Source organism: Uloborus diversus, chromosome 9 (assembly GCF_026930045.1).
Source record: "Uloborus diversus isolate 005 chromosome 9, Udiv.v.3.1, whole genome shotgun sequence".
Lineage (NCBI taxonomy): Eukaryota > Metazoa > Arthropoda > Arachnida > Araneae > Uloboridae > Uloborus > Uloborus diversus.
The window spans coordinates 9,336,511-9,359,790 of record NC_072739.1 but is presented as its reverse complement, the minus strand read 5'-3'; the positions used below and the strand labels follow the sequence as shown (position 1 = coordinate 9,359,790).

General features: G+C 38.0%; 1 protein-coding gene across 3 annotated transcripts in view; it reads right to left on the bottom strand.

The window, feature by feature from the left end:
• Positions 1 to 3,218: 3,218 nt before the first annotated feature.
• Positions 3,219 to 23,280, bottom strand: part of LOC129229529 (elongation of very long chain fatty acids protein 7-like) — a 60,276-nt gene continuing 40,214 nt past the window's right edge. For all 3 annotated transcript variants that reach the window (XM_054863849.1, XM_054863850.1, XM_054863851.1), the window contains exons 3-8: positions 21,017 to 21,207; positions 18,486 to 18,566; positions 17,413 to 17,469; positions 17,208 to 17,313; positions 14,539 to 14,675; positions 3,219 to 3,994 (exon numbers count right to left, since the gene is read on the bottom strand). In XM_054863849.1, coding sequence (XP_054719824.1) covers positions 3,524 to 3,994; positions 14,539 to 14,675; positions 17,208 to 17,313; positions 17,413 to 17,469; positions 18,486 to 18,566; positions 21,017 to 21,207 — 1,043 coding nt within the window. In that variant the 3' untranslated portion in view covers positions 3,219 to 3,523. The remainder of the gene's footprint in view (positions 3,995 to 14,538; positions 14,676 to 17,207; positions 17,314 to 17,412; positions 17,470 to 18,485; positions 18,567 to 21,016; positions 21,208 to 23,280) is intronic.

Here is a 23,280-nt window from a genome sequence, read left to right as displayed (position 1 = left end):
ACATCAAAATACGCAAAAACACAGCGCAAAGGCTAATACACACTTCCAGCGGAACGCTGAAAATGCGACTTCACAGTTAGAAAGCAAACTAACTGACTCTGCCCTTCACAAGATGTCCATATACCCAGCGAAGAAACATCCAGAAAATCTTACAACATCCTACCAATTTCTCATATTTTCTTTTTCTTCCATTCACAAATGTTATCCGGGGTACTATATACGTCATACGAAGGTTGGGGTTGCATATTCATTACAAGAAACAAATTACAGGTTAAGTTACTACGATAATTTTAGATAAAAATTAATGGAACAAACGCCAAAATTAGCCAGATTACAACAAATTGATCATAAAAACAATTATTTTTTAGAAAATTTGTAACAGTATTTTGGAACTTCTATTTCGAAAATTCCAAAAGAGAGCTTCGAATCTCATAACTTTCCCTCATATCATCAAAGATGAAATACATTTGCGTTTTCAATAACATCACTTCCAAAAATTTTCCAGGGGAGAGCCGCTTTTCCTTAATAATGTTATCAAACATGGTATTAAACTGCATTTTTGAAACTACAATTTCGAAAAAGAAAAGAAAATATGCAAACTGGCATTTTCAAGGAACAAAAATCTGATAATTTTTTGGGGGGTAGGGGGGTGGAGGCCCCTCAGGATTACATAACCCCTTAGACTCCCGAAGACGTTTATCCCCCCCCCCCCCAATAACTTGCAAGTCGGCGCCCCTGACCACTAGCCAGTCTTGAGAGAGCAATCTTGGTACGTCTGTCACACGGGAGGCCCAAGGGACAAACCCGGTTCTGATCCATGTACCAATCATGGGGGGTGTTTTTTCCACTCCTCCAAGATTTGATTTTTCTCGGGAGTATAATTCTATAAAGGTAAGTGTGGATGATGGAGCTGTTGGAATCCTGCAACCCTCTTTAGCAAGATTATCGGCCATTTCGTTCCCCTGGATGTCCACATGAGAGGGTATCCATTGCAAATGAACGTCATGGTTAAGAGAAACGGACAGGCCAACAAGACAGGAGGGACCAAGGAGTAGCTAAGACAGTCTTCTACCCTTGGTGCTCCAGTCTTTGGACTAACAGAAGCTGCACGTTTTCTCACCAATGACTTCGCTTAATTCAGTAAAAAACATTAAATCTTTCAGACGTGGCGTCCGGTATACCGGACATGAACTTTAAACAGCTGCTAATCATTTATTAATTGAATAAATTTTTCTTTTTCGTAGTTGACACTTTACAGTCTGCTTATTATTATCTGTACAAGAATTTTTCATTTTGGGATTGACAACATAACGAAATAGGGATTGGGACAATGGGACTGGCTCATTTTCCCAACCACGGATTCTCGTCGCAAAAGCGTTTTTTTTTTTTCAGATTTGTTGAAAAATATAATCATATGTTAATCATTTCAAATGCTTATATTATGTTTTATTATTGCTTAGAGAAATTTTTACAAAAAAAGTTTGATATTTCATCGTTTTATTGTCTGAAATATGTATTTAAATAACATTCCGGATTATTGGAAGTGTCATAACTCTTTTAATTCCTCACCTATAAATTTGAAATTTTGTCTATAAAATACTCTTTACCATAGTACACTGTCTAACAAATAAAAACACGTTCGGTTAAGTATTTCAAAATTCCGTCTGAAAGGGTTAAAATTGTTTAGTCTCAGACTATACCTTTATTTAAATTGATCATTTCAGAAAAGAATTAAGCCCTATTCGTTTTCATTCAGCTAATGACTTTTTATGGAATAATCGCTTCATTTTATAATGTAAATCATTTCTCATTTTACCTTCATTTTTGCTTTCAAGAACGAAATTCCCTCTAAAATAAATCGCCCAGGCCCCTGCAGGAGCAAGGGCAGCTACTGGGTAAATGCATTATTTGTTAGTGGGTGTGTTATCAAATGACATGCGCATCTGATAAGTTCTTATACAAACATCCTTTTGGAAAAATCTCAAATCATAAAATTGCGCAACAAACTTGATTCTCATTACCTGATTAGTATTTAAGTCATAACCCCAGTTACTATGATTTCTAACAAAATAACTGAAGTAAAGATTCTTAGAAGTAAAGATGCAACATTCTAAAAGTTTATTTCAACAGTACCGGGTTTATCATGTCGCATTTATTATTCCCCATCAATGGCGGCAATTCGAGGGGGGAAGGAAAATGGGGGGAACCTTCCCCCACTCTTTATGGTTCAATCATTTATTTTCCACCCTAAAAACAAAAACCAGAAATTATAAAAAAAAGCAGAAGTGTCAAAACTTTCAGATCATAATTGTTTTACTGTGTGTATCTATGTTTACGGAACATTATTTAGCACAAGCAATAAGTTTTAGTTTATATATTCATTGTTTAGATATTTGTAAATCATTTGTTTACCTAAAACAAGCCATACTTGCTTAACGAAATTATCACCAAGCGTTTGTGATTTATCAAAATACTTTGGGATAAATAATGTAAGTCTAATTTATGTCTTTCTTCGGGAAAGTTATTGTGTACATAATTCATCAAAATCTTCAGAAAATGTGAGTAAAGCTGTTAAATTTGCATCAACTACCACTCATATGCTCTAAAGACAAACCTTAGCAAATTTTGTACCTTGTTTTCTTTCATTTCTTGCTGCCGCTAAAAATCCTACGGCTTTTAGTTTTTTTTTGCCCCCTCCCCCCTTCAGTCCCAATCGCCATCTCTGTTCCACATGACATTAGGTCCCGAAGGAGACCAATGCCTATTCGAATCAATGAGAAGCAAAGGGATGTAAATAGACACATTCAAGTTTTTGAGTAAAACGCGTTTAAAGATAAGGTCCTCGGTTAGCTTTCATTAAAAGTTTTTTCGAAATCATGCGTAGATCATCACCTACCAGGGCTACCAGTCCAGCACTATCTCTTGCCCCAAGACAGAGGAGGGGAAGGGTTTCACCTATTTGTATTGGTTATCTCCAAATTTTTCATTTTGCTACTTCCATTCCTTTGCTTCTCACTGCCTCATTTCTCTAACTCTGATTTTGAAAGTGATGGACTAAGGGCCAAAGCTAGTCAAAAATTACAAAGCTACAAACCTGTCACTGTATTTCAAAGTAAATACAGCTGCTGAAAACCAACTTCTGGAAGGAAATAATAAAAAAGTGTACATGATTGAAGTATTTGAGAGATAAAACGTATAAATTTCAAAAATTTATTAGAACAACAAATTTTTTCTACAAGGAAGAAAAAATACACGAAATCCAGCAGACGATCCAGTTCTTATACTGATTTCTGAAGAAGTGATTTTCAGTCCTCAAGACCACGTACTTCTTAAGCACACAAAATACGAAAAATATTTGGTGAATAATTTCGATAATTAAACTGCTACACAGTAATTTTGATTACTGTTACAAAGCTTTCGAATCATTTTTGTTCTGTAACGACATGCCATTTTGTTTCGGGAAACAGGAGAGTTCTGGAAGGCAGTCGTTGAGGTGAGATCCTGTCTTTTGGTGAGGCTTCCATCACAAAGCTTTCGAATCCTTTTTGTTCTGTAACGACACGCCATTTTGTTTTGGGAAATAAGAGAGCTCTGGAAGGCAGTCGTTGAGGTGAGATCCTGTCTTTTGGTGAGACTTCCTGCAAGATATATTGCAGCAGGTTTCTGCTGCGCACCTGTGTAGATTCATTCGATGGCGTTCCGTCTCTTCAGCGATCTGCGCCACCAATTGCTTCACGTAACCGTTCTTCTGAATCTTGTTCGAAACGCAGGTGGTCTCTTCTGTGGAACACGCGTCGGCCTTCTCAGACGACACCAATTTGAAAGATGGCCTCTTGGTTGGTGTTCGATGGATGTAGCTCTTTACGAAGAAGTTGAGGAAAAGGCCTAGGAACAAGAGGGCGTGGACGAAGTTCATGGCAATGAAGGTCGTCGAGACATCGCATTTGTGGTAGTAGAGCGAAATGGCGTAGATGATGACGCAGACAAACTGCGACTGAAAGTGAAAAGATACGAATCAGAAACACAAAGTATTAAGTAACTTTCAAAAGAATGCCAGGGCCTGGATGTTTTTAATTTAGAAGTCTTGAATTCAAATTATGTTTTTCGCAATCACGAATGGAGGCAGAACCCTACTCCTTGAATTTCATGTTCTTACAAATGTGGCTCCTATCACCAGGGTCTGATTTTAGTGCCCGAGGACCCCGTGCAAGAGGAAACCCGTGCCCAGGAAGCACGGGTTTTGGGCCCCTTAGCTTGGGGAGCCCCCAAAAATTACAAAAAAAACACACACAATGAATTTTTATTTATTCTGCGCTATACAATTTTTTTACATTCTCTTCATTCTAGTATTAGTTCAAAATTAAATTGTTATTTCTGGCTGTTTTAACAAGGTTTATGAGTTCAGCGAAAAACTAACTCTCTCCTACGGAGTGAGGAAACTATCTGGAGTGACATCTAGCGTACAGGGTGTTTCAAAATGAATAGCGGGGTTTTAACATGTTATAATATTTATTACACCAAACTTACAGCCACAAGTGATATATCAAATGAAAGAGAAACTCAAACTGTTTTGTTTGTTGGCATCAGTGCGCATGCGCGTGGAATGTTTCTGCTGCAATCCGCTAGAAAGCGCTTGTAGCAAAGATGGCGACTAAAGAACAGAAAGCGTTTTATCTTTCAGCAAGATGGTGCGCCGCCTTACTGGCATAATGAGGTACGCGATTGGCTTAACCTAACTGTACCCGACCGCTGGATTGGCCGTAAGGGGCCTAATGACAGGGCTTGTTTCCCATGGCCTCCACGGTCACCCGACCTAACGCCGTGTGATTTCTATCTTTGGGGGTTTATTAAGGACCGTGTGTATGTGCCTCCACTGCCAGCCGCCCTTCCCGAATTAAGGAACAGGATTGAAACAGCTGTTGCAGCAATTACTAATGAGACACTCATCAAAGTTTGGGAAGAACTCGCATATCGTCTTGACGTGTGCCGAGTGACGAATGGTGCTCACATTGAACACTTGTAGGCTATTATGTAAAACTGAGTTTCTCTTTCATTTGATATATCACTTGTGGCTGTAAGTTTGGTGTAATAAATATTATAACATGTTAAAACCCCGCTATTCATTTTGAAACACCCTGTAGAATGAGACCACTCAGGTGGAACTCCATGCTGGACCAAAGCTCAATGTTACTGCTTAAGACATTTATCTTGTTTTTGTTGATTTACAATATTTCAAGATGTTTGAATTGTTTGGAGGTTTACCGCCCCGGTTTACTGCAGCCTATAGCCTTGCAAATGTCAATGGAGGTCAACTTGAAAAAAAAAAAAAAAAAAAAATGGTGCAGATTGCACCGTTTTTTTTTTTTTTTTTTTATGTGGTGTTGGAGGGCGTATCAGTTTTTTGGGATGAAACACAACTTTTCTTGGGGAATGGGAACATTTGCAATGACAAAAAGATGTGCAATTGAGCACGTTCTTCGGTTCTGCTAGTCAAGGGGTCCCCCACTGGTTTGTTGCGCCTTACTGTCCTAAAATTTCTAAATCGGGCTCTGCCTATTCCATTCATAATTGTGAACGACATAATTTGAACTCATGAAGGCCAGAGGGGCGGGATGCTGTGTGCTGGATCTGTTTTCGTCCAAAGAGGATTGTGTGAAGTCGAGATGGTCGGGTTTAAATTAAGTCGATTCCGGAGGACATGGCCTCCACCACCCAGGAGGTGCTCATGGAGTACCGTGGACCAGAGGAGTTTGCATTATAAACACAGAAAAATAAAATTAAAAGATCAACTACGGGTAAGTGAGAGCAATAAGCAAGCTCAATAAGAGATACATTTAATTAACATGCTGAATATTAATATAGGGGTTTGGTGTTGCGTTAGCGATGTATTTTCCCCTTTTTTCGTCATAACAGTTTAATCACAATGGTCAGGGGGCGTAGTTTGAAAAACGGAATTTCAGACTATATGTGGCAAAAGGAAGGTTCAGGGCCCTTCGTCGTAAATTGAATTTTAAAAACGAGATTGCAACCCATTTTTTGTGACGCAATGGAAAGGGATTAATGACTCTTCCACAAATATTTTGGTATGAGAGCTCGAAAAACGCAATTTTAAAAGACTTTTGATGATGTTGTAAAAACGGATTTCAGCGGTTATCCCAGGAAATTTATCGAAATTGAACTTCTAAAAATGCAATAGGCCACATTTGATGACGTTAGGTGAAAGGATAAGGTTCAGAACTCTCACTCACAGTTTTTCGAATTTCCGAAATAGTGATTTTAAACGTGTTCGTCAGTGATGTTAGGAGGATGGAAGGTTCGGGGGTCTTAATCGTAAAGTTTTTACACACATGATTGGGAATCACCTTTGGGGGAAGAAGTCGGGGACTCTTCCGAAAATATCTCAATATTAAAGTTCTAAAAACGTAATTTTAGACAAAATTCGTTAATAATAACGAAAAGGGGGCTCTCCCCCGAAAATTTTTTGAAATGGAACTTTAAAAAACACAATTGAAGGCCACCTTTGATGACGTTATAACAAGGGATTAAATTGGAGACTCTGCCCAGAATGTTTGAAATCTACCCAGGTAGCATTAACTCATCGGATTTTGCTCGGCCGATCATCGACTCCTCCTAAACTCATCGCGTAATGCACGCTGATATCGTTGCGATCAGAATCCGAGAACGGTTTTCGATGAGCTGTTTTTTATCGGAAAACTATATCGTTACGATCAAATTTTCCGATGAAAATTTGCCGAGCTACATTTCATCGGAAAAAGAGATCGTAACGATCAAATTTTCCGATGAAAATTTGCCGAGCTACATTTCATCGGAAAAAGAGATCGTAACGATCAAATTTTCCGATGAAAATTTGTCGAGCTGCATTTCATCGGAAAAAGAGATCGTAACGATCAAATTTTCCGATGAAAATTTGCCGAGCTGCATTTCATCGGAAAAAGAGATCGTAACGATCAAATTTTCCGATGAAAATTTTCCGAGCGAAATTTCATCGAAAAACGAAATCGTAACGATCAAGTTTTCCGATGAAAATTTGCTAAGCTACATTTCATCGGAAAAAGAGATCTTAACGATCAAATTTTCCGATGAAAATTTGCCGAGCTACATTTCATCGGAAAAAGAGATCGTAACGATCAAATTTTCCGATGAAAATTTGCCGAGTTACATTTCATCTTAAAAAAAGTAGGTCGTTTAAATTTTCCGATAAAAATTTTCCCAATCTAAATTTTTTGGAAATCTCCCAACTGTTAAAATAGGATAAAATTTATTATTTGAATATCCGACTATTGATCAAACGTAAGGCTATACGGATCAACATTCAAGTTTGAGAATCGGATTAAAAATGACTGAGACTTTGACTCCGAATCCGACTCCTGGATTTTGGAAGGGTTTACTTCAATTTGCTGCAAAATCAATTCAACTTTAACTCCACGATTCAAACGCCGATTACCTCACTGGAATTGCGAACAAAATGAGACTCCGACTCTTGAATGATTTCTCTCTATCTCCAAAACAATTCCACTCCTGACTCCCAAAATTACCGACTCCGACTCTTCACTAGCTGGCGCTATAAGTATATTCACTGAATAAAATTCTCACTTTCCGTTCAGAAATCTGTCATGGCCTTACCACCCGATAGATGGCGCCACAAATGATTTTCCATTTAATACATTATTTTCCGCCATGGAGTGAGCATAACTTGTCTAGTGGTTAGCGTATGAATCTCGTATTCCAGAGGACTAGGGTTCGATCCCCGGCTAGAGCGATTGAACTCATGAATCACGCTCATCAAAAGTTGTTAAATTAGAAATTAATTAAACAAGTTATTAAAAAAATAATATATAATACGTAATTCCCAAATGACGTCATCCGAAAATACCCCTCCTGCAAGTTCTCTTCCCACTGTTATTTTTTTTCCCTCCTTGCTTGTCCCTATATCGTAGTTGTTACTACTTCTCATCGTATTTTCATCCTAAATTCATCGCCTCGGAACGACAGCACTGCTCGTATATTGCTCCAAATTTCATCGTATTTTCATCCAAAATTCATCGCCTCGGAACAGCACTGCTCGTATATTGCTCCAAATCTCATCGTATTTTTATCCAAAATTCATCGCCTCGGAACAGCACTGCTCGTATATTGCTCCAAATCTCATCGGTATAGGGAGCAAAATTCATCGGAATCCGATGATCGGATTCTACTATTGCCGATGAGACATATTGGAGCAATTTCCGATGAAAACTCATCGGAATCCGATCATCGGCCGATCATCGACCGATCAAAGTTTGATCGGATTTCGATGAACGGCCGATCATCGGCCGATGAGTTGATGCTACTCGGGTAAGTTCAGAAAACGAAATTTTCGACGAATTTAGGTGATATTAAGAAGAGAGCAAGTTTTGGGGACCTTCTTGGTAAATTTTTCGAAGTTGAAGTTTTAAAAATGCGATTGTAAGCCATCTCTAAAGTGCATTTTTGGACTTCGATTTCGAAAAATTAAGAGGGAAAGTTTCAAACCCCCTTATTTCTTCCCCTAACTTCATCGAAATTGGCCCACAAATGCATTTTTAAGATATGTAAACGCGAGCTGTTCAAAGATGAAATTTCCGGAAAATTCTTTTGATAATGAAGTTCCCTATACGCAATTTTAGATGACCTTCGGTAATTTTAAAAAGAACGAGAGTTCGGAGGCTCCCCCGAAAATTTTTCAAAATTGAACTTATGAAACGCAGTTGTAGGCCACCTTTGATGACCAGACGAGAAGAGATGGGGTTCCGTGGCTATTCCGGGATTTTTTGAAAATTAACGTTTTAAAATCTTACATTTGGGAAAGGATGAGGTTTAGAACTTTGCCCCGGAATTTTTTGAATAGAAGTTCAAAAAAAAAAAATTAAGAACGATTTTTGGACAGATTATGGAGAAGGAGGTTTTTCAGACTCTCTCCCAGAAAGTTTCCGAAATTGAAGTTTAAAAACACAATAGGCTGTCTTTGGTGAAGTAAAAAGAAATTTAGTGTTAGGATCCCTTCTTTCCCACCTTCTTGGCTAAGGCCCTACTTTTTTATTTAAAAAATGTAAGAGGGCCTGTTTATTGAATAGGCCAACTGGGCCGTGGCCTATAGCCCTGCTATTTGGGGCCTCCAAAAAGCGAAAACAGTTTTAGCAAATGGGAAGAATTGTAATGTTTGGTTACAAAAGGGTGCCGAAAAATTTTGGGCCTACGATCTCTGATATTTTAATCCAATAGCCTCCAATACCCCAAGCCAATAAGTTCTGGAGCCCTAGGGGGGGGGGGGGGGCTAGAACCAACATAAGCATTCAAAACTAAGTTTAATAAGATTGAGTAAAAACAAAGTTCAAAAATTTTCGGGCCCCTTCCGATTCCACCCCCCCCCCCCTCCAATACAGATCTTACCCAAAAACTTCTCCTCGCTATCTTTTTCCGTGCTCCGGTACAGTCAAGACGTTTTTCCTTTTCTTTCAAGAATTTTCCCTTCTTTCCGTGGTAGGTGGCCTAGGTATAATACTTTTTGCACCGTGCCGAGGTTTGGTTTTCGTGCAGGGAAGTTGGTCCGTGGATCCCCTTCTCTCTACTCAGGGCCTGTGTGCTGAAAAGGCCAAATAGGCCGTGACTTAGAGCCCCTTCTGTTCGGGGGCTTCGAATGGCTGTAACCGTTTTAGCAAATAGCAAAAATTGTAATGTTTGTCTTTATGAGGACCCCGAAAATGGGTTTGGCCTAAGGCCCGATATTTTGTTTTGGTTAATAGGTTCTGGGGTTATAGAGGGCCCTAGAACCAATATAAAGTTTTAAACTAAGCTTGATTTCCGGAAAATTTAATGAAATTGAATGAAAACAAAACTCAAACATTTTCGGGCCCCTTCCTACTCCGGGCCCCACCGCGTTGCGGGGTCTTGCGGTACGTAGTTACGCCACTGAGCAGCTTATCCTACAGATAAGCACAGCCAAAACTACTAAACGTAGAACGTTGAAATTTGGAACATAGATTTGTTTTTATAGAGTTATCACACACTACGAAGGGATTTTTGAAATTTTCGGTTTTAAGGGGAGGAAATGTGATAGGGAACTTAGCACGCTTACGCACAAAATCCTCGAGAATGGGCAAGGCTTCAGAGTTGAGCCAGGGATTAAAAAATCCGAAATTTTTTGAAGATCACGAATATTCTGGTCTTATCCAAGTAGAAAGCTAACTAACGGAGATATTAATTAAACCCTCATTTTTGCGTAAATCTGAAGATATTGTCCAACCGTCACAATTTTTGTACCATTGGAAAGTCCGTAAAAAATAGCCCGTTCGAAATTTTACCCCATGCTTCGAACCTCGGAGTGCCCCAAATGAATAGTTGTTAGCGTTTAGTAAAAAAATTGTTTTAAAAGGAAATTAATTTCTTCTTTTTCTGCCCATGATTAATTTTAGTTTGGTGAAAAATTTAAAAAAGACAGATACTTGTACTTTTGGAATAGTTACTCAATGGTCTTTTTCCGAATTAAAACCAATACAGCTGTAGTAGCCTAAAGATTGCAACCACAAAACGCATCCAAAAACCAGGAGTGCCCACCCCCTAAGGGCAAGTGTGCAAACCCTCCCTAAATATCGCGAAGACCCCCAAAAGCAAAAGCCCCCCAAAAATAACCCTCAGAACACCCTCCCCCTAAAAATTTCAATGGTACATCTTCAAAAACCTTCAAAAATAAGGAGAAACATTTCATTGATTATTTTATAAATTGCTTCTTCGCTGCTGAGCAAATTACAAGACGGCTGACAAACTTACCTAACACAGTAATCACTTAAAAAAAAAAAAAAAACTGCTGAAGAGCTTGAATATCCGTAGTATAAACGCTACGTAAGACGCCTACAGCTTCTTGTTTTTAAGTAACTTAGATAGAGCCTAAATTGTTAAACTTTCCCATCTAGCCGCAGCTACCGTTGTCTGTGTTTGGATGTAATCAATAATAGATTTCTAGGTTAGAAAAGGAAATGTTAAGGTGCTGGAAGTTTTTGGTTGTAAGACTTACTGATGTTTCCTTTGTCAAAACTAGTGCTTTTGAGAACGAATTTTAGTTAAATATTGAACAAATTGTTATAATTTTTTGTTCTTTGCTCTTAAATCGTGGTGTTTTCATCACACTTTTCTCACTTGGTAGTAAGAAACTCAACTAGAGATTTTCTAATGCAAAATTCTGTTCACCATTGACCATGTAAAGTGTATTCCAAGTTTCAGTGGTTCAAGCTTCTGAAACGAGCTTTCCGTGAAGTCTAAGGAGATAATTAATTATAACCACCTTGTACGTCGATTAAAACAACCACAAGCGTACATTCTTTTTGTCACTTTAGTTTTGAATTGCCTTTTATGTTCGGTAAAACTTGTTTGACACGATACGTGAATAAAGCACAAATTTTCCAATGAGCTAATTATACAATGAGAACACTAATTACATATCTTGGTTTAAAAAAGTCTGAAGAATCGATACTTCAATTTTATCTACACTATTAAAACCTGTACACGTCTGTGTGTAATCCCATTTCCTGCGACTAGCAATGTCTACCAGGGAAATACTGGTATCGTTGCATACAGGACATCCATTGGAATCCATTCCACAGTCTCACCCGCTCTTGACCTTAAGAGGAAACCCCTCAGTTTTCAGGATATCCTCAGGACATCCTGGGCTAAAAAGCATTAAAGTAATCAATTGCCGTCCCCTCCCCCCCCCCCGAGTAGCATCAACTCATCGGCCGATGATCGGCCGTTCATCGAAATCCGATCAAACTTTGATCGGTCGATGATCGGCCGATGATCGGATTCCGATGAGTTTTCATCGGAAATTGCTCCAATATGTCTCATCGGCAATAGTAGAATCCGATCATCGGATTCCGATGAATTTTGCTCCCTATACCGATGAGATTTGGAGCAATATACGAGCAGTGCTGTTCCGAGGCGATGAATTTTGGATAAAAATACGATGAGATTTGGAGCAATATACGAGCAGTGCTGTTCCGAGGCGATGAATTTTGGATGAAAATACGATGAAATTTGGAGCAATATACGAGCAGTGCTGTCGTTCCGAGGCGATGAATTTAGGATGAAAATACGATGAGAAGTAGTAACAACTACGATATAGGGACAAGCAAGGAGGGAAAAAAAATAACAGTGGGAAGAGAACTTGCAGGAGGGGTATTTTCGGATGACGTCATTTGGGAATTACGTATTATATATTATTTTTTTAATAACTTGTTTAATTAATTTCTAATTTAACAACTTTTGATGAGCGTGATTCATGAGTTCAATCGCTCTAGCCGGGGATCGAACCCTAGTCCTCTGGAATACGAGATTCATACGCTAACCACTAGACAAGTTATGCTCACTCCATGGCGGAAAATAATGTATTAAATGGAAAATCATTTGTGGCGCCATCTATCGGGTGGTAAGGCCATGACAGATTTCTGAACGGAAAGTGAGAATTTTATTCAGTGAATATACTTATAGCGCCAGCTAGTGAAGAGTCGGAGTCGGTAATTTTGGGAGTCAGGAGTGGAATTGTTTTGGAGATAGAGAGAAATCATTCAAGAGTCGGAGTCTCATTTTGTTCGCAATTCCAGTGAGGTAATCGGCGTTTGAATCGTGGAGTTAAAGTTGAATTGATTTTGCAGCAAATTGAAGTAAACCCTTCCAAAATCCAGGAGTCGGATTCGGAGTCAAAGTCTCAGTCATTTTTAATCCGATTCTCAAACTTGAATGTTGATCCGTATAGCCTTACGTTTGATCAATAGTCGGATATTCAAATAATAAATTTTATCCTATTTTAACAGTTGGGAGATTTCCAAAAAATTTAGATTGGGAAAATTTTTATCGGAAAATTTAAACGACCTACTTTTTTTAAGATGAAATGTAACTCGGCAAATTTTCATCGGAAAATTTGATCGTTACGATCTCTTTTTCCGATGAAATGTAGCTCGGCAAATTTTCATCGGAAAATTTGATCGTTAAGATCTCTTTTTCCGATGAAATGTAGCTTAGCAAATTTTCATCGGAAAACTTGATCGTTACGATTTCGTTTTTCGATGAAATTTCGCTCGGAAAATTTTCATCGGAAAATTTGATCGTTACGATCTCTTTTTCCGATGAAATGCAGCTCGGCAAATTTTCATCGGAAAATTTGATCGTTACGATCTCTTTTTCCGATGAAATGCAGCTCGACAAATTTTCATCGGAAAATTTGATCGTTACGATCTCTTTTTCCGATGAAATGTAGCTCGGCAAATTTTCATCGGAAAATTTGATCGTTACGATCTCTTTTTCCGATGAAATGTAGCTCGGCAAATTTTCATCGGAAAATTTGATCGTAACGATATAGTTTTCCGATAAAAAACAGCTCATCGAAAACCGTTCTCGGATTCTGATCGCAACGATATCAGCGTGCATTACGCGATGAGTTTAGGAGGAGTCGATGATCGGCCGAGCAAAATCCGATGAGTTAATGCTACCTGGGCCGGCAGACGACATGGAGCCACGGCGGCTTGCGGAGCCCCCTAGTTTATTTTATACAATATGCACTATTCATATTGAGCTGTGTAAATGTAGTACAAATGGTTGAATGCTTTAATAGTGGGCATGTAAAGAATTAAGAGAAAAACCATATGAGTGTCAATAATATGAAAGTGTAAAAAAAATTTCTGGATCAGGTTTTGCCTCGCATATTTTAAAATGTTAAGATTTTTGTAAGAGAGGAAATCTTAATTCCATTGCAGGGAAAACCAAGGCCAGGGGTGCCCACCTAGGAGGAGTCATGGCGCAGATTGCGCCATTGAAATTTTTAGGGAGGCGTTGTTTTGAGGGGGTTTTCTTTTTAGGGGGCTCTTTCTTGGCGGGGGGGTCCTCGCGATTTTTAGGGGGTGGGGTGCGCCCTTGCTTGAAGGGGGAGGGAGTCCCCCCTGATAGGGCCATAGTGAGTGACTTTTGGACAAACCTGACCTGCCAGCGTACGTAATGATGTGATTAGAATCTGTATAGCTTTCAAAATGCTGCCAAATTTGCTTTGCCCCAACTACATCGAATAGCATCGAAATTAAAGGAGTTCAAGGCCGTAATTACGTATTCAGATCATCCGTTATCTGTTTAGAGAACCATAATGATCGACGCATCAAGAAATGTGATCAGTAGAAAATAAGGAACTTTAATTCCATAAAATGTTTGGCAATGCCTCCCCTCCCCTCTTCTCGTTGCTCCTATTTCCTGCATCATACTCTTCTTGATTTAAAATGAATCCATAATTTTCTTTTAAAGTCTGAAATCTGAGATACTAAAATGGCATTAACACTGTTCTTATTTCAAACCCCTTTTTGCTGAAAAAAATGTTACATATGCATACAAATTCACGTTGATACGAGGGAAAAAAAACAAAACAAAATGCATACTTTTATAGAGTTGAAGAATTTTTTTTTCAAACGAATGAATTACAATTGGTGGTTGATGTATTTTAAGGATGAAAACAAATGAGCCACTTACCAGCTGAATGTATGTCATGTATTTTTTCCAAATCAAGTACTTTTTGTACTTCCCTCCTAACGCAGCTACTGCGTAGTAAGTGTACATTATCACATGTACGAATGAGTTTAGGAATGGAAAAAACGCGTTGTAGCCACCTAAAAAAGAACAAATGATGAGGACAATGGAGAACAGATTCGACTTTATCAAGGTTAAGTTGGTGAAAATACGATTTAAATAGCTAAAAGTTCTAAAAATGTGGTTGAAAGTGCTGAAAATCCAGTTTAGGTGGGGGCAAATATCTACTCTGGTTTGTAGTTTGAGGGAGGAAATTGATCACACCACCCGACACTATAATAACAAGCATTTACAGGATAAAAAGTTTCTGCAAGTGTAGAATACTGTCTGGCTTTCACGAGAAAAGCTCCCGCCGTCAAGTCTGAGCCCGTCTACTGCCATAGAAACGGACTTCGTTCACTTTCTGCAAGGGTTAGCAGGAAGACTTTTTGGCGCTATTTCGTCATTCGTCTGCTCGCCTTTGTGCAATCTTACGGGTTTTCCAAAACTTCCCATGGAAAAATGAGACGCGCCTTGTTACTATAGCAGCCGACAGGCGTAGACATTTCGGTGGTCTCTATTCTCGTGATGGTAGGACAGTACCCAAACGAGAAACAGATACCACTTGCACAGTGGCGCCGGTGGTGGCTATTCTCGTGATGGCCGGACAGTACCCAAACGAGAAACAGATACAACTTGCACAGTGCCGCAGCCACGGGAGGGGTTTTGGGGTTAAAAGTCCTCTCAGAACACAAGCACATTCATTTCCTCCGTTAAAATCAAGGAAAAATAAAATAATAGTTTAAAAAACTAAAAAAAACACGCTTTCGTAGCAAAATGAACTAAAAAGTGAAAAATAATCTTTGGATGATAGTAGTTGACCAATCACTTAATTTTAATGTAATACAAAAAAGCGTTTGGTGCTGTCTATTTACATTTTTGCTTGGACAACAAATGGAAGAAATTCAAGACAACTGATAAGAAGCCCCCCACGCTTTTTTGTATTACATTAAAATTAAGTGATTGGTCAACTACTATCATCCAAAGATTATTTTTCACTTTTTAGTTCATTTTGCTACGAAAGCGTGTTTTTTTAGTTTTTTAAACTATTATTTTATTTTTCTGCTTTTTAGTCTTATGTTGGAGAATTATCAAGCGACGAAATTATTTATAAAACGAGTGCGAGGTAATATCATAAAGTTAAGACAAGGGCACCCCGATGGGAAGCTACTGTGAGTCATCGATGTATGTTTGCAGAAATCATATTTATATTACTTTGAAAATTTGAGATGCATTTGAATAAAAGTTTTGTTCAACAATGGTGTCTGATCAGCAATGAATTTCCAATTGAAGGCTCACCTAAATTTTGGCATGAAATTAGTTAAAAACAATTATATTTCATGTTCTAATTACCTTGGAACATTGGAGCAAATTTTGTCTGATGCAGAAAAATTAAAGGTTTTTGTAGATATTTTTAAATAATTTTTGCAAGCATTTTTTGATGTATTTTTTTTAATTTTTCCTTTTTCACATTGTTGGATTTATGCCAAAATATTGATTAAAATTGGAGGAACTAACAATTAAAAGGGTTAATTAATTAATTTGATTACAGAATATTGCATTGTCATCGGGGTCTGAGATCGCGTGCCAAATTTCAAAAGAATCCGATCGCAGGAAGTGGGCGAAATTTGAGCTGCAAGATTCCATTACAAGATACATACAGGTGAAGCTAATAAAAGCGTGTTAAAAAGCAGAGTATTTGAGCTTTTCCAAGCGGAATAGGATTCAACAAAGTATCTTACTGCTTTTAATGATCGGGAAGCAATCAGAAATTACTTTTCAATTCTTAAATATAAAAGTTGTATTTCATGATGAGCATCCCACGTCCATACTGGTATAGGATAGCTAAAATGGTGTCAAAGCTCTACAGGGTATCACGGTCCCTCAGCATTTCCATCACAGCACAAATCTTTTTTAGGGACATCTAGAGAGAGGAAACCTACCGCACCGGATTTTCTGAGGCTCTCAACCAATTCTCATCGAAAGATTGAAAACGTTATTAGCTAGCATTTGACATTCATAAAAACATGAATGTATGAGGAGGAGGTTTTAAATGATCTCGCGAAAAACACACAAAAAATGAATAAGATTAAAGTAAAACAAAAAACGTTCTGTGCATTTTCCCACTTTCTTCGTTTCATAGTGATATCAATACGAATTATTAATTGTTTTTCAGCAGTTACTATGAATGAATAATTACTAATCTCTAGAAATTCTTCGATACTGAATAATTACGCATTGTGAATGAATAGGAAAGAAAGCAACAATTTTCGATTTTGAAAACCCCTCCCAGAAAAATTTCCTGGGTGCGCTACTGAAACTGCATGATGGCATTAAATAGAAAAAGTTGTTAACTATAGTTGGGGCAAACCTAACCTCATAGCATCATAAAGGCAACGCAGATCGTAATCGTAGCAATACGGCGCTGCCAGGCTAGGTTTTCCCAATTATAGTGGCTTAAAACATTACCAACCAAAAAGTCAAACTTTTTTCTTAACCACATTAGCACGCACAAAGATGTAAAAGTTGCAATTTAGGTTTAAAAAAAAAAGGACATCTAGTGGCATACTCACCAGGAGCAAATTTGACCCCGAACCACAAACTGAATGGCACAATGCTGTGATGAATCACGTGCAGCGCTGATATTTGGTTGTCTTTTTTGCGCAAAACAAAAAATATCTGGAACGAATGGTAAGGTTTTAGTTCTTAACCGTCAGAGACGAGGGTAATTTTTTAAAAAAATGTAAATGTATCGATTGATTTAAGAATAGAACTTACTGTGTCAGCGAACTCGACGAACTTGGTGAGGTAGAAGTAGTACCCTACTTGAGCCATCTATAAAAAGAATAAGATGTTATAAATTCAGATGTTACTTTCTGTGTTTATGCTTTCAATTGCTTGAAAAAGCTTCACACAAAAAAAAAAAAAAAGAATTTTGACCTCTTTAATTCAAATTATGTTTTTCGCAATCACGAGTGTGTGTGTGTTTATGTGTGTGTGGGGGGTATGTGTGTTTGTGCGTAGGGGTATGTCTATGTGTGTGTAGGCATGTGTGTATGTGTAGTTATCTTTGTGTATGTGTACGTGTCTGTATGTATGCGTGTGTGTACGTGTTTGAGTGTGTGTATATGTTTGTGCGTATGTGTAGGTATCTGTATGTATGTGTACGTGTCTGCATGTATGTGTGTGTGTATGTGTTTGAGTGTGTGTATATGTTTGTGTGTGTATGTGTGTAGGTGTATGTATGTGTATGTGTGTGTAGGTAGGTGTGCATGTATGCGCATGTGTGTGTGTGCAGGATATGGACGCAACCTGGAGACTGTTTTCGCTAGAGGAGCAGCATCGTGAGGCGGCCGATCGACGGTGGTGCTGCAGAGGGTGCTGGTGGGAAAATAAAATCATAGGAACGCCAAAAACAATCAAATGAAAGCAATAAGCAATCACGCTTGCTCAAAAAAAAAGTGCAATGATGTGAAGATTTTATTATAGTTCATGTAATGAGAATCAACTTGTCAAGGCCAAATATCTTTTCCACTCTTCACCATTTGTCCATTACATTACACCCCAGGGTTAACCGTACCTACCACAGATGAGGTTTACCGGTTGAGTAGGGCCCCGGAAACAGTTCAGCCTCAGTATAAGTCACTCAAGCTCGTGTTACAAAGGGTGAGTATTGGGAAAAAGTTACAGCAAAAATATTCTTTTGTTTACTATCTTTTGACATAATTTTAGAAAAAGAAAATTATTGAATAAATATACATTTAAAATGTTCAGACAACAGGAGTACAAAAGTGGTTGAGAACAACAAGAGTATATTTACAAAATACATTAGAACTTTTATTCATACTTACCCTCACTGCACTATGACGATTGGAATAATCAACAGGTTGACACTTTAAGCTGTACCCATTGAAGTAACCATACCAGCCAATCTGAAGCAGAAAATGAAAATTAATTTTTTCACGCATTTAATTAAATCTAAGATTTGCAGCGTATAAAGAAATAATTAAAATCTGTTCTTATCCCATGAAGCCGTGAAATTCCCACTAAAGATTCCAGTTCATCCCAGCGCGCTTTGACCTATAGTCGCGCCAAGACAAAAATATTATACAATTATAGTACAACCACGATTATTCGGCCAGACTGGGACCAAACGCAATAAGGAAATCTAGGTAGAATGGCTAATAAGCAAAGCAAAGCATTAAATAAGTATTTTTACTGTTCATTACAACAAAAACTAGATTTTGTAGCAAAAATAAATGGAATTGTTTAAAAGACAAAAAAAGAAAAATAAATAATAACAAAACATTCACATAATTGTGTTTCCGAAATTTTCAAAGTATTTTTACTTCCTTTTACGAAGTAAAGGAAATGTATTTGTGAAAAAATTTTCATCCCAAAATAGGCCTTAATTTCCATTTTCCTCACCCCCGAATGAATGTTGAGTTTATTTTTCAACCCGACCACACGTGGATATATGCCTAAGAACGTATAGACACCCGAAATATCCATTTTGACGATCCCCGAATCAATTGCAACGAATTTTCTCGTGACGTCTGTATGTATGTGCGTATGTATCTCGCATAACTCAAAAACGGTACGTCCTAGAAAGTTGAAATTTGGTACGTAGATTCCTAGTGGGGTCTAGTTGTGCACCTCCTTTTTTGGTTGCACTCTGGGTCTCAAATGTAGAAAACAGGGAAAATTGAAAATCCTTTGAATATCCTTGTACTATTAAAAATCAATTAGAAGTATTTTATTTGTCAACAAATAGAAACTGGCAACAGATACAAATTTTAAATCATTGCTTTTAATTTCCTTGCGGCCAACAATGAATTCGGTTACCAATCGCGTGAATAAAAGCTTAGCCGTGTGTAAAATGTGCTTTGAAAAGCGTTATAATTCGAATTCTATATAACATGGAAGTTCCAAACACATACTATCAGACCGCAGAAAAAAAAACATTCATTTTGGTACTAAATCTTAAAATATGTTTTAACTGCAAAAATCACGAAAACCCTTTTGAAGTTTTTAATATCTTAGTTAATTAATGTCATCCGAAGACGCAACCTAGCTAAGAACACTCTCGATCAACTCTCCTTTCGAATAAAATTTCTGTTTTCAAAATCGGTCCATCGGTTTCGGCGCTAGAGTGCCACAGACAGATACACAGACACGTCAAACTTATAACCCTCTTCCTTTGTGTGTCGGGGGTTAAAAAGTGAAAGAAATTCAAAAGGAAGCGTCGGGCCTTCGTTATATTTCCAAAGTGAATATCGAGGGGTACGGCAGTGCCCCAGCCAAGTCGAGCGCGAAGCGCAAACACTGCCGTACCATCTTTACTGGAACCATTTCGTCGCATTTTCAGGCCCCTATTTGAGAACCTTCTGATGAGACTAGAACGCAGAAATTTTCGTCATCCAGTAAGCTATAATCACATACTTAAAATCCGAAATTTCAAGTCTGTAGGTCATTTAGTTCCGAAGTTAAGCGAAAGCAAAGTTTCGCATTTATGACACTCACTCACTCATGATCATCAAAATAGAACTAGTACTTCCCATAAACTCAGAGAGGTGAAATTTGGTACAGAGTTAGGGTTTGATGGCCACATAAAGGGAAAACTGTAAAAACTAGGCTAACCGCCTTTATAAAAAATATTCAACTTGGTGGGCCGCTTCATTTGATGTCAAAAATCGAAAGTCGGAAGTATCTAATGAAGAACCCTCATCTGGTCTCAGCTGTATTAGATATGGTAATGCCCCCTTCTACTCTTGGTACATCAAAAAATCGACTGTCATTGCGAAAGTCCAGCGTAGTGGGACACATCTTCTAATTTAATCTAGCCTAACTTTAGTCTACTCGAACATCACACAAATTAAATGTTTCTACAAAAAGAAGTGAAATCCCACCAAAAACATTCTGTAAAAAACTAGCCAAGTCTCGATGGAGCTGTTTGTTTATCTCTAAAAAGTAATGAAATCTAAACAAAGTCATGACAAGTCGAAGGTTCCTTACTGCGATTTCTTTATTGTTATAGTTAATGTTGTGTGACTTGGCCGTTAAAGAGTATACACAAGGGTACAAAACCAGGTGCTCCATGACACGATTGCACCAATCTGTCGCCAAAACCGCTACCCATTGAAGATGGAAAATTGCCACTTGGAGAACGTGTAAACAAAATTGACTTGTACCCACTAACGTATAAAGAATGTTTAACGGCCAAGTCACACAACATTAACTATAACAATAAAGAAATCGCAGTAAGGAACCTTCGACTTGTCATGACTTTGTTTAGATTTCATTACTTTTTAGAGATAAACAAACAGCTCCATAGAGACTTGGCTAGTTTTTTACAGAATGTTTTTGGTGGGATGGCTCTTACCCCAAAGAACACCAAGAGATTGATGAAGACAAGGGCGGCGTTGTAGATGGCCATGATGGTCCGCAGGTCGTAGGGTTTCCTCTTCTTCATGAACTGTGGTCCAGCCACCTTCACGAAGTAGATGTAGGCAATGATCATGGCCAGGCCAGGGAAGGGCGTTTGCATCATGGGCCAATCCTTCACGCGAGGATCTGCAAGAGAGACAAAAAAGTAAATTGCTTTTTTATTCGTGCAGGAACCACCATTGGACTCCGCTACCCTGGTAGCAACAACTGAAAGATAACGAAAATAACGAAGACGAAGCTGGAATCGAATTCATAATTGTTATCGCAGAGCATAAAGACAAGAGTACTCAAGAAAAAAAAATATCATCCAACAGAAACAGAATATTTATAACAGCAAAGAGAACTTCTCGATAACTCGAGATGAGTAAAAAAGTTTCCATAGCTTGGAATGTGTGAGAAAAGACGCGAAAAGTTCCAAAATGTGGGCCAAAGTAGCCCGTGTTTACGATACTCCCCAAGAAAAAAAACTATCATCCAGCAGAAACAGAAAAGTTATAACAGCAAAGAGAACTTCTCGAAGGAAATCAGAGTGAAGAAGATAAAAAGGAACTTCGCAATAACATCATTACGACTTCAGCTACTGTTGATTCTTCACCACCAAGACTGCGAAAATCAGTTGCAAGAAATTAAGCAAACATTGTCGGGTTTAACATAGGAAAATGGCTAAAATAAACAGATTAAGCCAAGCTATTGACAAGTGATTAAGAATGATATGGGAGACAACTTGTTATACACCGGGTGTCCATACTTATTGTGGTCTTACAAGTTTTTAAATCTTTTTCCCCCCGCCATAGTCCAGTCAATAGGTAGAAAAAAACGGGCTTGCCTTACAAAAAATGGGGTCAAAGATTTTATTTTTTAAATTTGTGTATACTAGTGCCAATATGAAAAAACCAAGTTATCCAACACGAAAGACCTCGGGAGAACTTTTGGGGGCCGAAAACCCCCAAAAATTTGTGACCTTTTTGTAGTATTTTCAAAATATCTCAAAAATGGTTACAATTACAAAAAAACTTCCAATGCAAATGTTAAAGAGGATTAAATTTCCTTCAACTTTTGTCATTACAACATTTTTGTAGCATGAAAAGCAAGCGAGTTACAGCTTCTTGAAAGTCACACTTTTTCTGAACCCCTTCAGCGAAGTGCGTGAAAGCGCATCGGATAACGGAGGAAAAAAGGAGAAACGCCGGCAGTCTGACCTTGGAAATCATTTGTCTTTCACAGTTGAGGGTAAATGCCTCCGTTCCCTTTAGTTTAAACAAAACACCCCCATTCCATCCCCCCCCCCCTTTTTTTTTCTCCAAATGAGATGAATCGACTCAATAGCTACTCATGTTGGTCACTTCAGGGTTTGCGCGAGAGTGTTTTATCAATTTGTGTGTTCTGAATTACAATTTTTTTCCTAGAAATGATTACGCCTGACCAAGGTGTTTTTTATTATTATTATTTTTTTTTTTTTGAAATCAGTTTGCATGAATGCTAAATAAAGATTGTGAAGGAGAAGGGAACAGAAAATCTTCAAAGATGCAGCGCAAAACGGCAAAATAAAGAACATCAGCGTTTTTTGAAGTTCTTAAAAGAAGTGGCAATTCACACTGCCTGTCACAAACGCTATATCAATGAGCAATCAATCTCTTCCCTTGAAGTCATGGTTAAACCTAACATGTTAACTAAATTCCTAAAGAAAGATTTCTAGCAAATTATAACAAAAAGAATTGTCTTATTCTACTTCTTGAGACATATTTCAAAGAGTGTGGTATTGAAGTCAGGCAGACTCAAGATGATGCCGACTCACTCACTTACTGCTCTTTCAAAGGCAAAAGAAATGGAAAAGGATGTTATAGTGAACGAGAGGACTGATGACAGCTTTAGGACAGCCTTTCAGCAACTTGTTCTTTTTAAAACCTGGAAGAGGGAATGCTTGTGATTTATTTTTCCCCCCACTAAATCTTTTAAGTTTAACCCCAGCAATATTCTTTTCATCCATGCGTCTAGTGGGTGTGATACGACTTCGGCAATCTTTGGCCAAGGCAAAATTAAGTTGTACAAAATAGTCAAAAAAAAAAAAAAAACACCTCCTAAAATTAAGGAAGCTATTGAAGTATTTATGGACCCAATCTGTCATCATGATGCCTTCCTTAGCTGCAGCTGGAGAAAACATTTTGCAAATATTATACACAGGTGACGTAAAGTATTTGA